The 24,643-nt window shown below is 32.7% G+C and overlaps 1 protein-coding gene across 17 annotated transcripts in view; it reads left to right on the top strand.

The window, feature by feature from the left end:
* Positions 1-24,643, top strand: part of LOC122630744 (cAMP-specific 3',5'-cyclic phosphodiesterase, isoforms N/G) — a 315,403-nt gene that overhangs the window by 270,439 nt on the left and 20,321 nt on the right. For 16 of the 17 annotated variants that reach the window (XM_043815576.1, XM_043815577.1, XM_043815584.1 and 13 more), the window contains 3 exons: positions 8,275-8,376; positions 8,635-8,699; positions 9,215-9,327. In XM_043815576.1, coding sequence (XP_043671511.1) covers positions 8,275-8,376; positions 8,635-8,699; positions 9,215-9,327 — 280 coding nt within the window. Of the gene's footprint in view, positions 1-640; positions 1,326-8,274; positions 8,377-8,634; positions 8,700-9,214; positions 9,328-24,643 lie in introns of those variants that run through there. The other variant, XM_043815587.1, reaches the window with a different exon arrangement.

Below are 24,643 nucleotides of genomic sequence, written 5' to 3'. Positions count from 1 at the left end.
CAAAAACGTTCAAGATATTCGATCGGTATAGATATATCATAATCACTCGTTCAACAACAGCTTCGCATCGCATTTACGTTCTTTCTCATAAAGATATCTCATCGTTCGTAGTCATTTCCTTCGCACCCACGCTTCTTTCTAATCGTCACGATCCATCGTGATTGCGATCTTCGCATCGGACGATTACGACGGCGGAACGAGCAACGTTCGCTTCGTTCGTCTCCTGATTCAAAGGACAAGCTAGTATTATCCAATAGGGCAGCCTTGTACGTAAACCGCATCGTCGTGCTACATGGTAACCACGTCTGTGCATTTCGTTACTCGAGAGAAATTCAACTCGACGAGTCGGAATAAAACGATGAACGTAAACCCGACCATAATCATTGTACAAACAAGCTCGCTTTTTCCCTTTTATTCCTTTACATCGCTTATTTTTTTTTTTTTTTGTTTTATTATTTTTGTATCTTCTTTTTTCTTTTTCTTAAGAACGAATTTGTAGTGTTTAACGAAAAGTGAAGACTTTCGAGGAACCGTCGTGATCATCGTGATCGTCGTTAATAAAGGACAAAATACACACGCACGCACACACAAACATACATATATATATATATATATATATATATATATATATGTATATATATATGTATTCATAAGATTGACAGAAAATACAATAGACGCGTACGCAGAGAAAGAAGAAAGAAAAAGAAGAATTCTCTCTTTAATCGGGAAAGTGCCGATCGATAAGAAAAACCTTCACCTATAATCCCTATCGATTATATGTACCGTTCTCTTTTTTCTCTTTTATTAAAATAACAACAACAAAAAAAAAAGATAGAAAAGAAAGATCGATAGTATGATCATCGAAAGGAAAAATCATTATTGAATAAAGGAAAATTAATAGAGAAAGAAAAATGAAAGAAGAAGAGGAAAAGAGGAAACGAAGGATGTTGCTCGTTGATCGTTGGTAATGGAAGAGCTGAGACATAAAGAAAATTTTGTTTCAACGAAGAAGAAGAAGAAGAAGAGGAGGAAGAGGAGGAAGAGGAGGAGATAGAATAGAGAGAGGAAATAAGTTCAATAAGTTTCGGCCTAAAGATGTCCGGTTCAAGTGGCGGCCTGATCGACTTCTCAGCTACTACTACGGGAGGCTTGAAAAGATGTGGGGGTGGCATGAGTTCGCCATCCTTGGGGGCGGGAATCGCAGTTGGTGGCGTAGCTGGCGGTGGCCTACCGAGGACCTTGTCGACCTCGGCCCTTAGAGTTCGACCGCAAAGGAGAGCACTATTTTGGGAACAGTGTTTCGAGACGCCCTCCAAAAGGGACTTGTAAGTCGTTAAAAACAACGCTCGAATTTAATCGATTGACCTTTTTTTTTCCTCTTGTTGTCTTCTTTTTCCCTTTTTTTTTTCCTCTCTTTTTTTTTTTTTCTTTCATTTATTTTTCTTATTCTCCATTTTCTTTGATATTGGTTGAAATGAAAACGAAATTACAGAACTGTCCGAGATATAATATAATATCTAGTATAGGGTTTGATTGATTTAACAAATTAAAGGGATGTATCATCGGGTTATTATAGGAATACATAGGTAAGATAATCAGTGTTGTTTGACCTATCGTGTGTGTATATATATGTATATATAAATTCACTTAACTATTTTTGATCGGCCTATGTCAGATTCAATTTGCGCACTTGCAGTCTCTTATTATTTAAAATTAAATTTTGGCGTGATTTAATCACCGTGTACCGTTTTTGCTCTATTGAATCTCAAGGTCTACTCGAAACATGTTTTCTCGATTCTGTAGTTCTGGCAGGAACTTGGTAAAGCATGTATCTTGTGGCATTATTTCAGGAGCAGAACTTTCGAGGAAAATCCTCGCCAAATCGTAGATACTTAACCGTTCGTTAGCGTTGCTTCGTCGAGCGAAACGTCGAACGCGATTTTTTGCGATAAGCTAAACGACGTGGACAAATCCACGTAATAGATCATTCTCTCTCTCCTTCTCTCGCTCTCTCTTGCTTTCTCTCTTTCTCGATCATTCCTTTTGGAGCATAGCCAGGTGTTGGTACCGTGCTTTTCGCTTACGAAACGAATTATGTTGGCGTTACCTTTTCTAAAAGCCCTAGCATGTTAAACGAGTCGTTCGATGTGTGTGCTGCTTGGTTCTCGAACGAGAATAAACAAGATCGCTGGGCATTAGATCAACGATGAATGGAAACTAATGAGAGCAGAACTCGACGAAAGGATAAATAGATAGATAGACAGATAGACAGATAGATAGATAGATAGGTAGGTAGGTATAGGTAGATAGATGGATACTAGTAGCTATATATTCGTATATCTATACGTATATTCAGAATCGCAGACGAATAAGCGAAAGCTTTTCTCTTTTTTCCTCTTTTTTTTCTCTTTTTTTTTTTTTTTTTGAAAAGAATGAAGAAAAATTGAACGTTAAAGCGCGTACATCGAAAAATTATTATAGCTATAGCCCGTAACGACATTTTGTAGTTTTAACCATTTGTTCTTCGAGCGAAGCTTTAATACTGTTTCCTAAATTTCAAGGTATTAACGTTCGTTAAGGTAATTCATTGTTCGCGACTTCAATTGCGATCGTTTCTTTAGGCGAATCAAAAGCTTTGATATAAGTTAGAATTATTTATACGTTTCTAATAAAATTGATAAGTTATTATTTTTATCTTTAGGTTTATATAGGCATGAAAATAAGCGTTTCCGATTTTCACCAATCTCATATCGATATACCCACGAAAATAAGCGTTTTCGAATTTTCCGATTTCATAGATATCATTCGTATTAAGATTTTTCCATTCCCATGGAAAATATTGAGATATTCGAGATTTTTATACCCGTCGTTCTTTTCCTTTTTTCTTTTTCTTTTTTATCTTCTCGATAAACAAGTATTTCAAGATACGTATGTAACCTTACGAACGAAGTATTCCTTATTTATCTTGTCGATAGGACAAGACAATCGTTCTTATCAGGAATTTATTTTTCATTCTTGATCTAGCAAAATTCGACAGTATAACTGGTCCAGCTATGAAAGATTCATGCTCGCTTGACGGCCAAAGTGTCGAACTTTCTTCGGAGTATGCAATTTTCTACTACGTGGGAATTTAAAAGGAGCTTAAAGGAAATCGAGTATGAACGTGGTCGAAATATCGATATCTTCTTTCTTGATACTTCTTTTTCAAATATAAAACTGAATATTCACGGCGTCACGTAATCCTTTCTATCTATCTCTCTCTCTCTCTTTCTCTCTCTCTCTCTCTCTCTCTCTCTCTCTCTCTCTCTCTCTCTCTCTGTTTCTGTATCTCTTTCGAATAAATAGAAACTTCTTTCTACGACTTGCAAGTTTTCATCCTTTTCTTTTATAATCATTAAAGAAGGATATCCGATCAAATGTCATAGCGAGCAATTTGTTATCTCTGCTTGCATTTCACGTTTTCTTTTTTTTTCTCTTTTTTTTTTTCTTGTATTCTTTTTTTTTCTATATCACTCCCTCGATCGCTACAATTTTTTGCTGGTAGGAAAAATGCTGATTCTATTTCAAATTATTTATACGTGTTTTTCTTTTTTTCTCCTATTTTTCTTTCCTCTTTTTTTTTTTTTTTTGTTATTCTTTATTTTTTCTTTCCTTCCTTTTTTCTTCATAGATTCACTTTTTGTCGATAACAAGTTACGATAGCCTCGACAGCAAGAAATAAAATCGATCGGCTTTAAAATCGATTATGTATTCAAAGAGTACATATAATCGAGGTAGAAAATTGATAGAAAACTGTTTAAAGATATGAATTTTGTGTGAAACATGCGAAGGGATTCGAATGATCGAAAGGAATATTGAAAATTCATTAAAATTCGTGATTCAAGTAAGCGCGAAGAGTTAAGTCGAATGTCAAGTCGAGCGGAATTGCGAACGAATCGTTTAACGTCATTTGAGCTCATTTAATTCGCTCCAATTTTTACCCTGAAAGGAAGACATATTCTTTATATTTCTCTCTCTCTTTCTCTCTTTCTCTCTCTCTCTCTCTCTCTCTGTTTTCTTTCTTTATATGAAATCATATTACGCGGTAAGAGCAAACCTTTCAACGAGATATCCGAAATTCAGGAAGATGTTGAATAAAAGAGTAACGATTAACGGAAGAAGAGGAAAAAATTTATGATCACTTTTGATCTATGTAGGAAAATAAAAGAAAATGAGGAAGCAAAGATGAAAGAAAAAGAGTAAAGAGTAGATTGATAGATGAACTTATAAAGAGAAAAAGAGATAGAGATAGAAATAGATAGAGATAGATAGATAGAAAGAGAAAGAGAGAGAGAGGGAGAGAGAGAGAAAGAGAGAGAGTTGCTATGTACGAGAAGCTTATACATTTTGTTCGAGCTTGGCCTTTAGTTTACGAGGTGACCTAGTTGGGACTGCTAGCACTCTCTCTCTCTCTCTCTCTCTCTCTCTCTCTCTCCCCCTTTCGCTCGTATAGATGCATACTTGCAACTGTATATCCCCCCCTCCATTTCCCCCTAGAAGTTAGAGGTGTGCCATATTGATCGAGGAAACTACTATTACGGCAACCACTTGCTACCGTGTCGGATATGAAAGAAAGCATTCAATGGGACGTCACAGTTTAAGTAGACGCAAGAAGGACATAGGAGATAGAACAGCTTCTCACTTGATCAAAGAGAGATAGACAATTTGTCGTTCGACTGAGAGACCTCTCGGTCGAGATTTTCCTACTCGTTTTTCAATATCGTTATATATAATGTATATAAATATATATTTTGTTCGTCAATTTGTTAGGAAAAATTGAGAAAGACGAATTTGTTGTTAATTATAGATTTAATTCTAGAAAAAGTGAATGTTATTATTTTTTCATATTTCTTTGTGCATTTGTTAGGAAGAATTGAGAAATTCGGATTTATTCGATTTACTATAAATTATTTATGTAATATAATTATAGAGGAAATATTATATACCTCTCTCTCTCTTTCTCTCTCTCTCTCTCTTTTTTTATGTATCTTTAATAATGAAGGAAACTATATTCGAGTAAGTATTATAGTTCCTTTAACGACTCTACAAAGTTAGATAGTGACTGACGCGAGTTTGAGTTGCAAGAAATACGGAAACTCTGTGCTTCTGTAACATCCTCGTTAAAATACATTCCGAAGCGACGTTAAAGATATAAAAAAAAGAGATAAGGTATAACTTTCGTCGCAATTATTATCTCTATATTGATTTTTTCTCTTCTTTTTATTTTTTTTTTATTTCTTTTTTTTTTTACCTACACACACACACACACACACACACACACACATATACACGCACGCACGCGCATATATGTATCTATTTTTCACACGTCGTGTCATTACATCCTACGCATGCTTCTCTTTTTACGCGACGAGAAACTTGCCAATTATGAACGTAAACTATACGAGAGGAAAAACCACACAATATTCGCTGCTAATTTCAAACTCATAACCAATTAGTGAGAACGAACTAATTAATTAATCAGCGTTAATATTATGCGTACGATGATAGGTACGATTTTTTTTTTTTTTTTTAATTTGATTTAATATGATCTATGGAACGATTTGATAGTTGATAAAATACGTGTTTCAATTTCTTTCTCTCTCTCTCTCTCTCTCTCTCTCTCTCTCTTTGTTTATTACACGACCTATGAACTTTCAAGAATCTTCCTGTGATCTAAATAAAGTGAGAAAACTTTGGATTCCAATACGTCGACACGTTCTAGAGCTATTCATTTAATTAATTTCGTTATAAAAACGAATTAGAGGACATTACAAAAGTTTGATATCTTTGATGGAATTAATAAACGAGGATTTTCAAAATAGTATATATCGTTATTGAGATATATCGATACATGATATAACAACGTTCGTATATTTTTCATTTCTTTTTTCTTTTTCTTTTTCTTTCTTTCGTTATATTTAAATATAGTGAAATAGAAATATATATAGCGATGTTTCTTTCTTTCGCTTCTATCATATAAATAATCAATAAAACTGAAGTAATGTTCTTAGAATGGACAACCTACGTTGTTTATGCACGAGAGTGTAATCGAATAACAACTTGTCAACGTTAGTGTCGCGTCGGACTTTCTCGAGGTCATAGTTTCTCTTTTCTACGGTCACACGGATTAGATTTGTTGGATATTAAAAAGGAAATGCGACGTAGAATATTAAAAAAAAAAAAAAAAAAAAACGGAAGAAGACGCGAAACGTGTCTTTCTATGATTTCGCTATTTGAATTGCGAATAATTTTCATTTTGTTTTTCTGAGTTCATGAATTTTCTCGGAATAGAGAGAAATCCGTTTGTACAACAGAAAAGAAAAAAAGAAAGAAAGAGAGAGAGAGAGAGAGAAGGAAAGAAAGAAAAAACGAGTGATAATAAAAATATGTATAAGAAAAAGAAAGTAAAAAGAAAACTTGCTCCTAAAAAAAGTTCCCTATAAAATACATACACCATATCGTTTCATAAGATCCGCATCGCATTTATTCGCAACCGAGAAGAAATTAGCTGGAAAAATCGTGTTTTCCGGGAGGAATTACACGGACGACGATTAGCTCGACTTGTTTAGAATAATAACGCGATCTATTCGACTCTCTGTTCCCCTTTAAGGTGCCAATCTGTTATGCTGATGTTTAAATTTAACTCGAACTTTCTGCGTTTCATTTTAAGCATAGAAAACATATTTTCGCTATTCTAGATACATACGTTAAATTTATGAATGAAATTTGAATTTTACGCTAATAGAAGCTAACCACGCGTTTCTCGTCAACAATTTCAATTTATAATCCCGAAGCGTTTATTTCAACAATCTTTCCAAACGAAATAGAAACGATAGTATGTATACACATACATTAACACAACACGCGTACATATATATATGTGTGTGTGTGTGTGTGAGTGTGTGTATATATATGTATATATGTTTTTTGTTTTTGAATGATACTTTGCGTTTTGATTACGATAGAATCGAATCGATATTTCAAATTTAAAAATCTCATTGTAATGGGGAAGAGAGTTTTGAATTTTAACGAGTACACCGTTGTTAAATTTTCATTGAAATGAAAAAGTCGCAAAGGGAAATGGCATCCATTAGATAATTAAATGTTTTACCTCGAACAAAAAATCTATACAACTACGTCCGATTTCCGATGGTCATTGAAATAAAAGCTATCGGGATGATGATCGAAATGCAAATTAAAAAAAAAAAAGAATTAAACATTAAAAAGAACAGAGAGAGAAAGAGAGAGAAAGAGGGGACAAAGAAAATAGTTAAATTTAAATGTAGGAGAGAATATAAAGGATATCGCCTTTGTCATGTCGACGATATGTAACATTAAAGCGTGTCATTTTATTTGAAATTTTATAAACGTAAAAGCGAGAATGATCGCTTTGATGTAAGTATATTGAATTACTATAAAACATTCTTAAACGAGGATCACTTTTAAACGCTTTGGCGGGAATATCTTCGAGTTATATCGAGAAAAAGAGATGTTTATATTCATCATGATCGTTCCTCCTCTCGACCATAGATGCCGACACTTAAGCCTTCGTGTAATCTTTATCTTGAATTGATGTGTATATATATATATATATATGTATATACGTATGTACATATACATGAATTGGTGTGTGTATATATATATATATAAATATACATACATTTGCAAGGAGCACAACAATACATCTTTTTATTCGTAAGTATGTTGAAATGTAAAATGATGTGACACAATTCGACAGGTCGATCGGTTGTTATTATTAAAAAAAAAAAAAAAATTCGATAACAGTGACATCATGCAAATCTCCTTGTCGCGATTTTTAAATCGACTCCGTTATATGAATGAAAGAAATGCAAGAATGAAAAAAAAAAAAAAAAAAAGAGAAAAGAAAGAAAGAACGTGTATAGAAAAGGAGAAGTACTCGCTGAAGCACGTTTGCATCCCATAAAATACAATTCTTTTGTTACGATAATAATAAAAAAAAGAAAAACGAATAATAATAACAATAACAATACAAATAATAAAAGGAAAATAAGAAAGAAAGAATAAAATACGGCCGAGGTCACGCTTGCATGTGTTCCATTCGTAGATTTGTATCCTTTCGAAAGGAAGTAGATAGACAATTTTTCGATGATCGACGATCACGCTCTCGAGCGATCCGTTGTCATTCGAGACATAGATATGTATGTAATTTTTTTCAACAACTAGAAGAATCAGAATTTGTTTTTCATTTTACAGTCATGGAGAGGATCTCATCGTTACGCCGTTCGCGCAGATACTCGCTTCTCTTCGTGCGGTTCGGAACAATTTCTTGTCGCTCACGAATGTTCCGACCAACAAGTGAGTATACCTTCTTTTTTTTTGTATACACACACATATATATATATATATTTTTCATCCGTCGAAAATTGATACATTTATTTGATACGTTTTCTTGATGAGAAAGAAGTTATAAAAGAAAAAAGAAAAAAAAATTAAAAAAGAGAAAACGTTCGAATGAAAGAAGAGAAATGTAAAACAGAGGAGTATAGGAAAATATTACAAAAAAAAAAAAAAAAGAAAAAAAAGAGGGAATAAAAAAAATGTATTTTTACATAGATCACGAAGGAGTAGCGGGGCGCAGGGTAGCAGTACGCCACAGCCACGGATCCTGGCACCCGGAGGTAAATACCGATTTATATTTTATAAAGTCTCTGTTTAAGAATCAAGAAAAACGAGATAGAAATTCTTGTTTCTTGTTTTTCGATGAGAGAAATAACTTTGGAAATCTTCGAATGATTGCACGTACGATAATCCAAAAATATGTTTTACAGTTCGCACAAACAAAATCGCTGTTTAATTTATTCTAAATGTGAATAATATTTACTGAGCGAATCAGAGATATATGGATTAACAGAAGACAATGAAATTTTCTTAACTTTACGTTTCCAACATCAGTCCGAAGCAATTTTTACAATATTTTTTAACATTTAGTTTTTAATTATCAGAGTTTATATTTATTTAAATCGGACATATTGTACGGTACGTGTGTTAAAATAAAAACGTTCATACATGCGTTACATATGTGTACTGAATCGAATAAGATCGAATAATATTCTTTTGTAAATTCGACCATTTTTATTTTAACAGTGAAACGTACAAACTTCATTATTTCGGTTTTTCTATTTGAACTTTTTAGAGGAGCCCTACATAAAACTTGCCGTGGAAACGATGGAAGAATTGGATTGGTGTTTGGACCAGCTGGAAACTATTCAAACTCATCGGTCCGTGTCCGATATGGCCTCCCTTAAGGTACGTACACGTTCTAAGCTTTTAAGGATTATTTTTCTCTTTTAAACAACTCTTTCACAAGTACACACAGAAATATATACATACACGTATTTTATACGGTCGAAAAATTCTGATAAAAATTTCTGAAAAGATAGTCCATTTCTCTAATAAACGAAGAGTAATCATTTTTCAAGGACATCGTAAGAGTATTCGTGAAAAAGATAAAATTACGGGAACGAGTATCAAATGTTCATGAGAAGTCCTTCGATATACAACGAGATTAATTTTATCCGATTATACGTAAATGTTCTAAACGAAAATATTACCTAATCACCAAAATCAAAGCTAGTTTCAAACGCAAGAAGATCTACTTATCAATAACTAAAGCTATGAAAACACGTATTTCGTACTTTTTTAATTGTTTCTGATCAATTAATCATTACAGAAAATTTCATTTCTCTACGTAATATCTATACTTAGAAGGATTACAATTTATATATTCCGCTTTATGATAAACTACTTATTTGCTGCGATACTTCAGTAGAATTTCTCGAGACCCTCCATCAAGGATAAATTCGAGAGAAAATCTCTGAATTACTCTGGGAAAACGGTAGTTAATTTTCTTGTCCTCTCCAACGTGTAATAATTTCCGGATAATCCCTTAACGAACTTGTACCGGCGGAAGTGAAACAAGAGTTAGAGATTTTGTCACAATGACGAGAATGATAAAGTGTCAAAGAATACAAGGATAAATAGCGGAAGACTTTTTAATTATATATTATTGTGATAAATACTTTTATGTCCTTTTCTTAAATCCCTAGCGATAGTATATAACTTGTTGAAAAGAAAACTTTTTACATTATTTAAAGGGAAAAGTTTGAATGAACTTGGAAGTTTAAACAAACGAAAGATTTTAAATTTCATCTTTCCAGTTCTTTCTCTCTCTCTTTCTCCTTTCCATCTATCCATCTATCTATCTATCTATCTCTCTTGTACTCTTTCAGTAAGACGTAACCGATAAAGATTTTAATTTAAATTCAGTCAAGAAGGTCCCGTTAAATAAGCGAATAGATAACGGCTATATATCAAGTATCATAAATATAAATCGATATATAATTAAACGATCGTTCGAGAAAGAGAAGAGAAATTTCAAGTTGTTTCTTAGGTTTCATCGTCTTAATTTGATCGCGAACATGGAAGTATCTCTAGCTATACTTTTTTCAAGTTTTTCTTCTTTCGATCTCACCCTCTTTCTTTCTCTATCTATCTATCTATCTATCCATCTATCTATTTATCTCTTTCTTTCTCAATTCCTCAAGAGAATGCGTCTTTCTTTGTTTATCTATCGCTTTCAACAAAGTATTGAATGTTCTTACGATGCCACAGAGTTGTTTATAGAAAGAGAAGAAAGAGTAACGTTGATACGGAAATAAGTCCTTCGTTTATGTTGCCATTTTCCTTTGACATTTCCACCCACGTTCGTTGTCGAGTACATCATTAAAAGATTGGAGAAGGAGTAGGAGAAAAAAAATATAAGAGATAAAGGATATTTCTTTTCTTCTTCTTTTTTTTCTTTTTTTTCTTTTTTTATTCTTTTTTCCGTTTCTCTGTTGCAATTTATTTTCATAGCTGAACAGTAGATAGCTATATGTTAAAATTACACATAGGAGTATTTGCGTTCTATTGTCTCTCTGAGGAACGTATTTTTTTTTTTATTATTATTATTATTATTATTATTATTATTATGCTCATATGCAAGTCGATAACTCAATTTACGCAAATCATCCGAGATAGGAAGAAAGCAGAATCGATTCCATTTAAAGCGCGGCACCTTTTTGAAAGTCATTGTGCCATTGGACGATATTATAAAAATGTATACGCACGAGACAGTTTAATTACGTCACGTAACACCGACGGACTTTCCTTCGTGCACGAGACTAACGTCATTGAACGATCGAGAGACCGAGTCACGTTCGTAGAATCGTTTTTGAAAGGAAAGATATATGTATTTATATGTGTATGTACGCGTAGGTAGGTGATAATACGATTAGAAAGGCGAAAAGTTTGATTATTCTGTAACAATCGGCTTTGTTAATATTTAAATTCGATACTTTCGAATTTACTTTTACATATTTGATTCTATTTATATATATGTTTGTATGTATGTATGTATGTATATAAATTCTTTTATATATTTAAATTCGATATTTTCTTTAAATGTATTTTAAATGTTAATTAAATAAGGTCAAACGTATATTTCGTCGTATTTCTTTGATATATATATATTATATGTATATATATATATATACATATATCAAAAATTTTATAATTTTCTTTTTTTTTTTTTGTTGTTTTCACGAGAGTTAATTAAACGTATTTGATATCGGTAACACTTACGACATATTTCGTCGCGTGAAATATTATTTGAATTTCAAACGATGGTACGATCGTATCGATAACGAGCAACGCGTTTTATTCATTGTCATAGTCATGTGATTCATTTCGTATTTTATGTCGTTCCCACGACATTTTCATCGAAATCGTCGGAGTGAGTCAATCGAATCAATTTATTTCCGTCTGTTGGTTCGTCTTTCTTTTTCAAATCGAAACACCACGGTCGTGGTACTTAATATCGTGCACATTATCGTAGTACTTTCGTTCGAGCGCGCAGGTCTCGCGTACTAATCAGTTCGTCAAACCATGTCATCGATCGCACAAAGGTTACTATAAATAATCATTCGCATGATAATTTTTTCGTAGAATATTTTTTTTCTTTCCTTTTTTCTCCTTTTTCATTTTTTTTAGATAATATTTTTGTCTGTTTTAGAGAGGATTATAAACGATATGCTTGTAGAAAAGTTCAAATTAGGTCATGTTGATATATAGGTACATTAAACTAACTCGAGTTTCGAGATAGATATATAGTAACATACGTACATATGTGTGTGTATATATATATATATTTATTTACTTGCTAACAATTAAATAGAATAATAGAGCTACGGTTAAACTTCGCGATATGATCCAGGCTAGATACTCAAAGGAATTCGATAAAACTGCAAATAACACTTTATAAATCTGACGTTGACTTATCGTGCAAAAAGGGATCATAAAGTCTTAGTTGGAACGTTCTCGTACTTTTTCACAGAGATTTCCGAATTAAAGTCATCATCCCTTTTTTTATTCGTTTTATCTTCACGAGCGAGAAAAGAGATAAGGACCAACTTACAGCCAAATAAGAAGAGATCTTTTTCATTTTCTTTTCTTTTCTTTTTTTTTTTTTTTTGATATTGCTTTATCTACCACCGAATTTTTACTTCTTGATGATAAATAGATCAACATATATTATATATGACTCGTACGAAAGGCCTTCTTCTTTTTGTGTTTCTCTTTATATTTTGAGGTCGCTAGTAACGCACTCCCTTGACCTGACTACGTGATAGGAGCATCGAAATAGGCTGGATTCGATGATACACATAGTCTTTGGTTTCTTTTTTCGTTGTTTTTTTTTTTCTTTTTTTTTACTTTTTTTTTATACGATAGAAAACAAGATATATTGGTACCATTCACTCGTCGTTTCTCGTTTGTATAATAGATAAAGGAGGCCATCGTGGTTTCGAGAATTCGCAAAGTTCCTTGCTAATTTTCCACGAATTTCGCGTGTCCGTCTCACAAAAAAGCGGGTGGCAATAAATTAGACGTAGAAAGCGGGAAAAAGAGAGAAAGAAAAAGAGAGAGAGAAAGAAAGAGAGAGAGAGAGAGAGAGAGAGAGAGAGAGAGAGAGAGAATTAGAATTCGATATTTACACATTAACAGAACGACAAGGATTATCGAATTTTTTGTTACTATCGCTGTTACAACAAGTCATCTGTCTTCTCACAAATTTTACAAAAAAAAAAAAAAGAAAAAAATCGGTAGGGAATCTTTTTATAGTTTATCGATTTCTTCTTTCTTCCATTTCCCTCTCTCTTTCTTATTTTCTCTCTCTCTCTCTCTCTCTCTCTCTCTCTCTCTCTCTCTTTTTCTCATATTTTTTTTTCGAATTTCCATATTTCTTTACTCCATCGTCGTCTATTTTAATCTTATTTTCTTTACGAGACTCTTCACGAAGTTACCTTTTGTTAGTTTCCTCTTCCGATGTATTTTCTTTCCGTTCACGTAATACGAAGAATCGATAAAAATTTTTCTGAAGAACGAGATACCACCGGAATATGGTAGCCACTTGATACAGTTTTGTCGTTGACAATGGTACTTGAAAATACAATATATAACGATGTCTATGTTCTCCCATCATTCGTGGGAAAATTGTTTATCTTATCTAATACACACCCGTCTTCTCAAGTTTATTTGATAAATAATCAAGCATCGAACGTTTCTTCTTGGTATTATCGGATCGTAAAGAATTTTCTTTCGATCGATTTTACGATCTAAACTAGGAAGATCGGTAAGATTTCTTAGAGATCATTAAGATTCTACGAAGATCTTTTCATATTCATAAACATGATTTTTTTTTCTTCTTTATGTTCCCCTTCATCATTTTAATCGTCGAAAGATGAACGATTATAATACGAAAAAGATGCATTTTCCACTTTGCGATGATCGTCAATAATGATAACGAAGATAATAGATAATAAAAGAATTTTCCCGATCAGTTTTCCCGGATGTTTTTCCTATCGAGATGAAATCAATGAGTACGTCAATCTAACGCCTACGCGAGTATGGGAAGCTCAACATTTGAGGGATACGGCATGAAAGCTCTCCATCTCTCTCTCTCTCTCTCTCTATCTCTATCTCGTATTCATATATATATATATATATATATATATATATATATATATATAATATTGCACGCATTCTTCCGTTATAGCACGCGATTACATCGTTACGTTTGCGAGAGAGTTACGTCACTGGGTAATGGCAGCTCAATAGAAAATTGGGAACATCAACACGAAGATTGTCGGGTTGCTGCTACGCGTAGAAAATACAATCAGATGCGAAGAGAAGAATATTTGAAAAATCACGAACAATGGTACAGTCGGTTGTAACGTTTGAAAAAAAAAAACCCGAAGTAAAAACAAAAAAAAAAAAGAAAAGAGTGGGAAATATCGAAAGGCGAATATGGCGATAATATTTCTCGTGTATTTTATTCTGATTTTCTTGCTTTATCTATTTGTCGGATCAAATGGATTTTTAATGTAAAGAAAACTTTATTGTGTATCTACGTCATAGAAAAATAAATATTACAAATCGTACGTCGCTAGGAAACGTACTCACACATATACAAATACACGCATACATACACATACATATGTATACATATATAGGTAATAGTATCATATGTAATTTTAATCGAGTCTCGTGGTCGTGATATTAAATCTTGTTTTGCTTTGTGCTTGCACCATTTAAACATTATATGTATGAGGGAACGCAGTAATTGGCTTAACTGGAAATAGTTTTCATTTTGCTACTTATAGATATTAGTCGAAGCAACACTTTTGATCGATTTATATACCGATTTGGAGGCGCAGCTGCATCGTGCTTAGAGATATCCGTTGCCGCCTTGTTTATGTACATGTACGAGTTTGTTTACATAAATCTGTAACGCTGAAGCGTACCTACGATATATGTTTTCCTTCTTGCGAAATGTGTATTTGCGATTCCTGCGAGACTCTAATGTACGTAGTAGTGTAATCGTAAAATTTTTGGAAACACGATTGTTTGCTCGTACAAATTTGAATTCATGTTTCCACTGACGATACGATGAAAGATCGACGTGCTTAAATCGGTTCTGCTTTCTAACATTTGACTTTTATTTTTTCATTTTTTTCTCTTCTTCTTTTTTTTTTATTTTATTATTTATTTATTTATTTATTTTTTTTTCTTTCAAACGAACTCGAAACGAAATTCTGTATAAGTTCTAAGGGATCCGTATTTTCAATTTCGTTTTCAATTTCATTTTTCATTTTTATTCCACTTTATTTTATTTTGTATTTTTATCGGAAATGTATATCCTCGAAAGTTGTTGGCGTGTGATTTATATATATATATATATATATATAAAAAAAAAAACAAATCAAAGAGAAAGAGAGAAAAAGCTCGATCGATATACAGTATATACGTTCAAAAACGGATGTGTTAGACGATCTAGAAATGTGCGATCATAAGCGATCGTAATTCTCGCACGACCAACCCCCAATTAACGATCGGCAATTTGCTAGAGGTTGATTCGCACGCATCGATCGTTTCCAATTATCATTGAAGAGCCTATAATTACTTGTTCCGTCCAGTTACTCATGATCGAACGAGCAAACGAAACAGTTAATATAACTGTGGATATTAATCACTTATTCTTAACCACGTCGTCGAATAGTAGTAGTAGTCCATACTTGACTAATTCGAATATTATTCTTCCTGTAACCTTCTTCCTCGTAAATTATTTTCTTTTTTTCTTCTTTTTCATCGTTATCGTGTGCATTTACACGAAGGGAGAACAAGAAAAGCAAAAAAGTAAAAAAAGAAAATCAAAATAAATTAAAAATAATGAACTACGATAAATTGCAAAGAATCGCCCTTGTTGCGTTTCGGTCGCGTACGAAAAGGAAAATCGATACATCGAATTAATTGACCCACATTGACAGGGAGACCTCGCGAGCTTGTCTCTAAATACTCTCTTATACGAGTAAAATACATTCGTGCATGTAAATATATATATACGTAAGTACATACCAACATACATGCATATATGCATGCTTACATACATACGAAGAGTCTCGACTGCAACGAAGGTCACGTTAATGTAGTCGATGCATCGTTTCTAATAATACAACTATCTGCGCTTCACGTTTGATTTTTCTCGATCGAATCGAAGAAGGAAGGAAACTATAGTCGCAACTTTTCTCGTCGTTCGAATTTTTCCATAGAATTTTCTTGTAAATTTGTTGTCCACTTTGGACAACGTTAATTCCAAACGGTATTAAATTTGCAAGTTACTTAGTATCACGCAAGTATTCTCTCTCTTTCTCTCGACTTTCCGAGCCTTGATAAACGACGATCCTAAATAAGGGACGAAGGACAACGTCGTAGAATCCTGTTTCGAGTCACAGCACACGCATAGCTATAAAATTTCCCCTAAGGTTCTATAGTGACATCTCTTTTCGAAAATAATGGTACCCTGAGTAATAAAACGTATTCGTGCAATTAAACTTTATCTTCCTTTTATTGTATGTATTGCGTACTATTCGTTTCTTCTTTCTCTCTATTTCTCTCTCTCTCTCTCTCTCTCTCTCTCTCTCTCTCTCTCTCTCTCTCTCTCTCTTTCTCTCTCTCTTTCTCTCTATTTCTCTCGGATTATCCTCTGCTCGTATATTCTATCAAACGTGATAAATTTTTCATAATGCACATCAGTGATTACCGATTTCTCTCTTTTTTTTTTAATACTTTTTAAGGGATGATATAAATAATATTTTTTCGGTATACACAAATGTATACATCTATGTACCTAGATACGTAATTAAATATGTACATATCAAACGTTAAAGGAGATAGTCCCTGTTACATATTCTCTCATCCCTTTTGAAAGACAGAATGGTTCCATTAGTGTAATTGTTTTTTGAAGGTAAAAAGACGAATTAACGTTATATATGTGACACGTAAAGTAAATATTGCCGGAAAAGATTACATGGCATGGTACAGATAAAATTATTCGAGACCAAAGAATCGCTGAGTGTTCGTGAAATTAGAGAAAAGAATTTGCTTAGGGTTTTTGTTTCGTGGGAATTTCGCGCGTTTGCTAAATAGTAAAAGCAAAGTGAATTTCGACGCTATATTTCGTCGTAGTATTTCTAGCTTCTTCGCATTAATTTAATTTCAGTTAAATCAACGTCGGTTATTTTATTTTCTTATCGGAACGTTTCGTTACGAAGAACGTGAAAACGACGTGACCGCGTTTAAATGTTCCTTTCGTAAGTTCAAGAGTTTATATAGAAACATCATACGCATTACATGTATATATATATATATATATATATACATTTTTATTTCACCTGTAGATTTTCTTTCACGTTATTCGTGCGCGATAACGATAGAGACTATAATAAATCTATTCTACGAGTAACATCACCGAAATAATTTTCCAACGCTTTTAACGTGCTATCACAATGCAAATATCACGACGTCATTGACGCGTCTTTAGGATCAATGAATGTTTCTTATCACGTGTTCTTCTTTATTTTTTCTTTTTTTGTTTTAGAAAGCTCGTCTAAGTTAGAATAGTACCGTAAATAGGCATATATGTGCATTATTTTTATGTATGTACATATATATATATATATATATATATATATATATAAAATCGAAATAGTAAGAGTAAACTCGTTACAAGTGTATACTCTTTTCGTAAAATCTCATCGTTCGTAAGATTTGCAATTCGAATTTTTATTCTCCGCTTTCTTGGAGCCGCATCGAGATTTATCTTCGAACGAATTTTTCTACCCGCAAAATATACTCTAACCAAAAGTTAGATTGTACTTTTTATCGAGGAAAAACTCGTTGAAAAATTTTTAATAAACTTGTGCGAGTTGGACCGTAGCTTGGCAATAATACGGATAGAATTGTTTCTCTTCTTTTCTTTTTTCTTTCTTTTTCTTTATCGCGGAGATCGAGATCGATTAGAAAGGAATGCCATTTAATTCGTTCTATCGTTCTATCGTTTCTATTCGTTATTATCCGATAGAAAGTACGTTGTTCGAACAAGCAATATTTGTCATGAACACTGAGCGAAGCTGTTCAAAATCAATTACGTTTGTTGTTACAAATGATTTTTACAACATTTAAAATGACAATTATTGAAGATAGGATTCTGTTATTTGTGGAATCCGTTGAGAGTAGAAACGGAATACTGTGATCTTCCGCAAGAGAATACTTGCTGTTAAGGATGAGATGATTGATACTACGACGAATGTAGAATGTTATTTCTACTACTGCTCTTAATGCTATTACCAGTAGTACTGTCACTACAAATATTACTACTACTACTATTACTACTACTACGCGTAGATCCGTTAGTACGTTGCTTTTGATATTTCGAACAAATACCTACGTATATATATATATATATACCTACCATATATGCATGCACACAAACGTATATCTGAAAATATTGCATCAAGGAAAAAGGAAACTAACATTTTATCTCTTTCTCTCTCTCTTTTTCAAAATATATATTTTTCATCATATCTGAGAAAAATTTCAAGCCGGGATTTTACGAAAACTACACTTTTTCCTTTCCCGTGTATTTTATTAAGAAAAACTTTTGCGAGAGATAAAGAAAGAAGATGAAATTCTTCGAAGTCTTTCGTTGTCGTAGGTAATCGAAAGAAATGCAAGACGAGTCTCGTGCATAGAGGATAACGCGTTCTCTTTAAAAATGGATGAAACGAAAACGAAAGGGGAATTATAAGGAGCATTCGCGTAATATAATATGCGTGCATTTAGGAAGGACTATCGTGATCAAAGACACGTAGGCTGAACATATCTGAACATACAACGTATGTATTGTACATAGTTATATGTATATCTATGTACTTATATACGTAAATTTTGTGGATCACATCTGATTATTTGTAACAGATCATTCGTGCATAAAATACTCATGTAACGCGTTCATTGTAATTATTCCTGCTTATTATCACTCAGTCACTCTGATCAAAGAAATAACGAGGATTTACAAAAATGAATGGACACGTGCCATATTTTATCAAAGGAGAATAATTCACGATGATGATTATTGTCATAAAACGGTTATTATGTTAATTTTAAAAAGCTCATTATAGCCGATAGCTATTTTTCGAAAATACATCGTTAAACGATACGTTCGAACGATGATATGACTAATCGATTCAGTTTCAACATTTTCACGTGTTCACGTGTTTTATCGTCCATCAAATAATACACGTAGGAATTTACAATTTATTGATTTAATTATTATGAACCTTATGGTTTTATAAAGAGATTCAATTTATAAAGAGACTTTAAAGTTTTGTCTTTTCACGTGTATATAGGTAAATATATACGTACACACACACACATATATACGTATAATAACACTCATACGTATATAGTTTATCTCACAAATATGTCGGGAGTCGCAGAGAGCTATCGGAATTTAAATCGAAATATGACTCGCTATACGTCGTAGAATGAATTTCCTCTGCGTGTGAATGCGAAAATCGAAACTCATTATTTTCGACACGTGACAGACATTTTATTCCTGTATTTTTTAGTTATTTATTTATTGTTTCTTTTTTTTTTTTTTTTTTTTTTTAACATCATGCTTTTTCCCAGTTTCCGGTCAAGCGACAATAATCCCACAATGATATTGGTCTTTACGTTGTATATTTCGCTATTTTTATCCTGAATTGTCCACGATACGAGACACTTCCGACGTTTTTCCATACTTCGTGCCTTCCGTTAGTTATTTTATCGAGTATCTTTCCTATCGGCAAAGTACGTACTTTTCTTGATTGGTTCGTACTTGAAGTATTTCTCATTTCGTTCTCGATAATGACCAGTGATCCAATATAAAAAATATTTTTTTTTGTCGACCATTTAGTACTATATATATATATATATACACATATATATATATACATACATATAACTCGTATGTCATCCTTCGTTCGTTCACGGTGATTAACGAGAAAGTACATATCCCATAACGAGATCTATAAGTATTTTGTTCAACGAATTAAAAAAATATTGAACACTATTCATCGATGATTCGTATCGACGGATGTCCTTTATATATTTTTTTTCTCTTTTTTTTTTTTCCTTCTTTCTTTTCTATTTTTTCTCTCTTTTTTTTTTTTCTCCCTCAACACAAGGATGTGACGATTAACACGTGACGAATATATAATATAAATTCGTCGAATAATTTTTTGTTCGCGAGAGCGCCCGTAAAATAAGGATCATAAATTTCTTTCGGACTTCTAATTATTCCTCGACGGTATTTATTCGTGCGAAAAATTCATAAATAGATGGATACGATAAATTCTGAGAGATCTAACTTTAAGTAGTACAAACATCATTCAATTTCGTTCTCAGACATAACCACGGCTCAAGTTTGCCTTTCAAACGTCGTAAATTTACGTTCGAACTTTGAAGTATTTTTCTGCGAGAACTTTTGAAATTCATGTGTAAGAGAGAGAGAGAGAGAAAGAGAGAGAGAGAGAGAGAGAGAAAGGTTGGTGTACTCTCACTAAATCATGAATCGTCGAGTATCTAACTTCGCTTCCGGTTATCTCGAGTTTCGCGAACAGATCGAAAGTCTCACTTAGAATTTAGAAAAACAAACGATGAAACGACCCATTCCATGATGAGAGAGGATCGTGAATATAATCCTGGGAAAGGATTACGTCGATTTGACGTCGAATCAAAATTTATTATTTTATTTGTTCGAATAGTATATCTCGAAGATATATGAAGGATACGAACTATCGTATAATGTTTTTATCCTTGATCGTTATCCTCTACGATTTCCTTCTCGTAATATATTGGATATAACATACTAGAAAATCAGATAACATTTTCATAAAGAATCGATGATCAAAATTCGAAGATGTTAACTTTTGTATTTTCCTTCGAAACAAGATGGCCATGTCTATCGATAAACTAGGTCAGATCAAATGACGAGATAGAGATTTAAATCGTTTAATTTTCATAAATTTTCTTGATTGCTTCGATAAATTTTCTTTATCGTGCATAAAGAAGATAAACGTCTGTATTTCATTCATCGATATCGATGTATCATGGGAAACATCGTAGGATTGATTTCGTTATCGTTTTTTTGTAGAAAATTCTAAAAGCATTCACGTCATGTCGATAACCTATTGTAAATATCAAGTAACGATCGATTTCAAGCAATGACGCGCGAATTCTCACGACGCGATACTTACTTTCCAACGAGGAATACGATCCAGTCGTTCGCTTTAAACGAAATTTTTTCATTTTCGTAATCCTTGATCAGTCATCGTTAAGACGACGATTACGTTTAATAAAGTTTCATTTTGTCAATGAATCGGGACGAAACTATTTCTATGAGTCATTTTAGAAAAGAACTATCGACCGATCGATACTCGAAAAAAAGAAAAAGAAAAAGAAGAGAGAAAAAGAAAAAAGAAAAGGAAAAGAAACTCATATTTTGTAAATGACTGTCATTCTTACGTAAACGTCTCGTCAATCGTATCGATATATTATATATATATATATATATATGTGTATGTGTGTGTGTTAGATATATCCGTGTCATATTCGTCGCATAGGTGTATAATACAAACAGATGTAATCTAAAGAAAAAAAGATACATACATTCATATATACGTACGTGTGATATCGATGGTCACGTGTAAAAGCACGCTTCTGTCATGTTTGAAAATGATCATCGTAAGTATCTTGGAAGACGCGTGCCACGAATCGATACGTATACGTGTGTCTATCCGTCAATCGAGAGTCACCGAAGCGTCGTACTTCTTCGCGTACGTAACAAGTTTGTCTCTTTTTTTCTCTTTCGAAAAAGAGAGAGAGAGAGAGAGAGAGAGAAGAATTGCATAATGTCGACCTTAACGTGTGTATTCTTTCCGTAACATCTATAGTACGCGATAACCGACAAAGTAACATCGTTTAAACGAGCTAGCCTTCGTTCCTGTCTCTTCGTGACCATCGATTACAAATTATCTAACGATATTTTCAAAGATATAACTCTTAACATTGATTTTATTATAAGTCAAGATTTTCTTTTTCTCTTCTTTTTTTTCCTCCAAGATTATAGATAATAGAACGAAGAGGAAAAATTAACTGTTGGTTTGTTCGTTTAATAATCCCTTAATTATTAATACGATAACTAAGACATTGTAAAATAATGAATAGAATTGAAGCTCGTTTGAATGTTTAATACGAGAATAAAATTGTTCGTAGCAGACAATAGAGAGATAAAGTATAAGTATCTAATTATTACGTGAACGTTTGATATAAGAAAGTAGAGATGATATATTAATAATTCCATCGCAGACCGAGTGGTGCTCGTACGTATACATACGTATATTATCGAATTAAGCCTTTATCAAATATTAACCGCATAGTAACCGGTAAGGGGAGAAAAGCACGCGACGAAATGTTCTCGTGTACGTACGATCAAAGCCGAACTGTTATCATTCGGGCCGTTACGATGTGTACTAGAAAAGAGTAATAAAAAATACTTATTTATGAACGATCGTATATTAATCACAAATTGTATACTTAGCCGGAGATAAGAAGAATTGTGCGAAGTAATATGTAAATGTAAATTAATATTATTAATAATTAATTCGTTCGTTCAAGAAATATTCTACGATTTTTCTATGATAATATTAAGTTAGAAAGTATTAAATGATTTAAATCTTAATGGTAAAATAATTATTATAGTAATCGATGAATAATTAATTATTACTACGAAATGATCGTGCCGCGGCATCGTGTCGTCGTTATTTTTCATAAATCACAGAAAAGTAAATTTGACATTGTTGAATTCATTTAGTATAAACAGGGAGACGTTGAAAGTAGTTAAAAGTAGGTCGGATGTGGGAGAAAATTCGTACTAACACAAACGTAAGGGAGATACGTAAACTTATCGGGAGATCATTGAGAAGATTCTCTTGCCGTTGGCAGTGTACGCAAATATTTTATCCTCGAAAGTTTCTTCTTTAAAAATATATACTGAAGGGGCTAAGATATTTCGTTCATCGCGTATCGTAAATAAAATCGCGATACATCGCCGATTTCGTTTCGGAACGCGATTATTAATTGAACGAAAAATAATTGTTATGTGATAATTAATTATATATATAATTATTTATATACTAATATATATAATTACTTATATATATTAATGATATATACAATTATATAATAATTAATAATGATGATAATAATAATAATATTATTATTATTATCGAATAAAAAAAAAGAAACGATTAGCAAGAAAAAATCTGTACGAGGATTTAATCGTATTCGACAATTTCGTAGAATGAACTGGAAAGACGCGTGTTCAATGTCGATCTTCGATCAAAGAAAAAAAAAAAAAAAGAGAGAAAGAAGTGTGTGTCTTTGATTCATCAAAGAAATGATTCGTCGAAGTTTAAAAATCACTTCGCGGAAGGTATTATTTTTTTCGAAGTGGCCGGATGCAGTTCCGTCGATCTTCCTTCGAAGGTCGAATTTTACTCGATCGAATTCCGTAATAACTTTCATGTGTATCTAAAGCGAACTGCAGTATTTGCTACTGTCATTCACAACGATGTCTGTTTCGGACGTCCACAAAATCAGCCAATTTTTCGATCAATTTTCTCTTATCGAAATTAATAATAAATCTACACAACGTTTAAATCTCGATTAATTGGTCGCGATAAAGAATAAATGAAAAAATAAATAAGTAAATAAATAAATAAGAAGGAGAAAAAGAAGAAGCAAGAAAAAAAAAAAAAAAGATAGATGCGAAAATAATATCAAGGGATACACGTGGAAATCGTAGATAAGAGTTTTAATAGCGTGTAATCAATACATACAACTAGTGACGCAAACTTTATTCGTTTTGCCTTTAAAAACGACATTGTTCTCCTAGGTAGAAATAGAGTACGTTCACCAACGAGACAAATTACCATTAATTACTTTAATAATAGCTCGATTTATTGCTTTTACCTTTGCTTTTCGCATACGCGATGAATGTATAGGTCAAGTACGTCGAACGTTTACGTGTAAGAACCTAGAAAAGAGAGAGAGAAAGAGAGAGAGAGAGAAATTAATACTCACTAAGTATATCTTAACACATAAAAAAAAAGACTATATTCTCAGATCGTACTACTACAAAATACGTTCTCTCACGTACGTATAACTGTATAACGTGACATAATAATCGTTCTTTTTCTTTATCATAATGTTTTACACACGCTCGCGAAGATAAATGGCGATATACTAATTAGCTCCACCGTCAAGTGTATATCTCATTTTTAATTAACGACCGAGAGTCTTAATATGTTTGCCGTTGATTCGTCCATAACAGAAAAAACGAAAGAAAGTTCGATAGGATGTATCGCGTTAAACGATTGCTCACTTTTATCCGAATTCGCAAATTGCGACGTAAACTTGATAGAAATACCTCGCCTGATTTGATTCTTTTTTTAATTTCTTTTATGTTTTTTTTTTTTTTTTCGTTTTAAGTTTCTTTTTTCTTTTTTGACTGTACCGATCTCAATATCCTTTTTATATCTTTCATTTGAATTTTGTTACGCAGTCCACGTATCGCAGCATT

This window comes from Vespula pensylvanica, chromosome 7 (genome assembly GCF_014466175.1).
Source record: "Vespula pensylvanica isolate Volc-1 chromosome 7, ASM1446617v1, whole genome shotgun sequence".
Lineage (NCBI taxonomy): Eukaryota > Metazoa > Arthropoda > Insecta > Hymenoptera > Vespidae > Vespula > Vespula pensylvanica.
The sequence above is the reverse complement of the archived record's forward strand: the minus strand, read 5'-3'. Positions and strand labels throughout refer to the sequence as shown.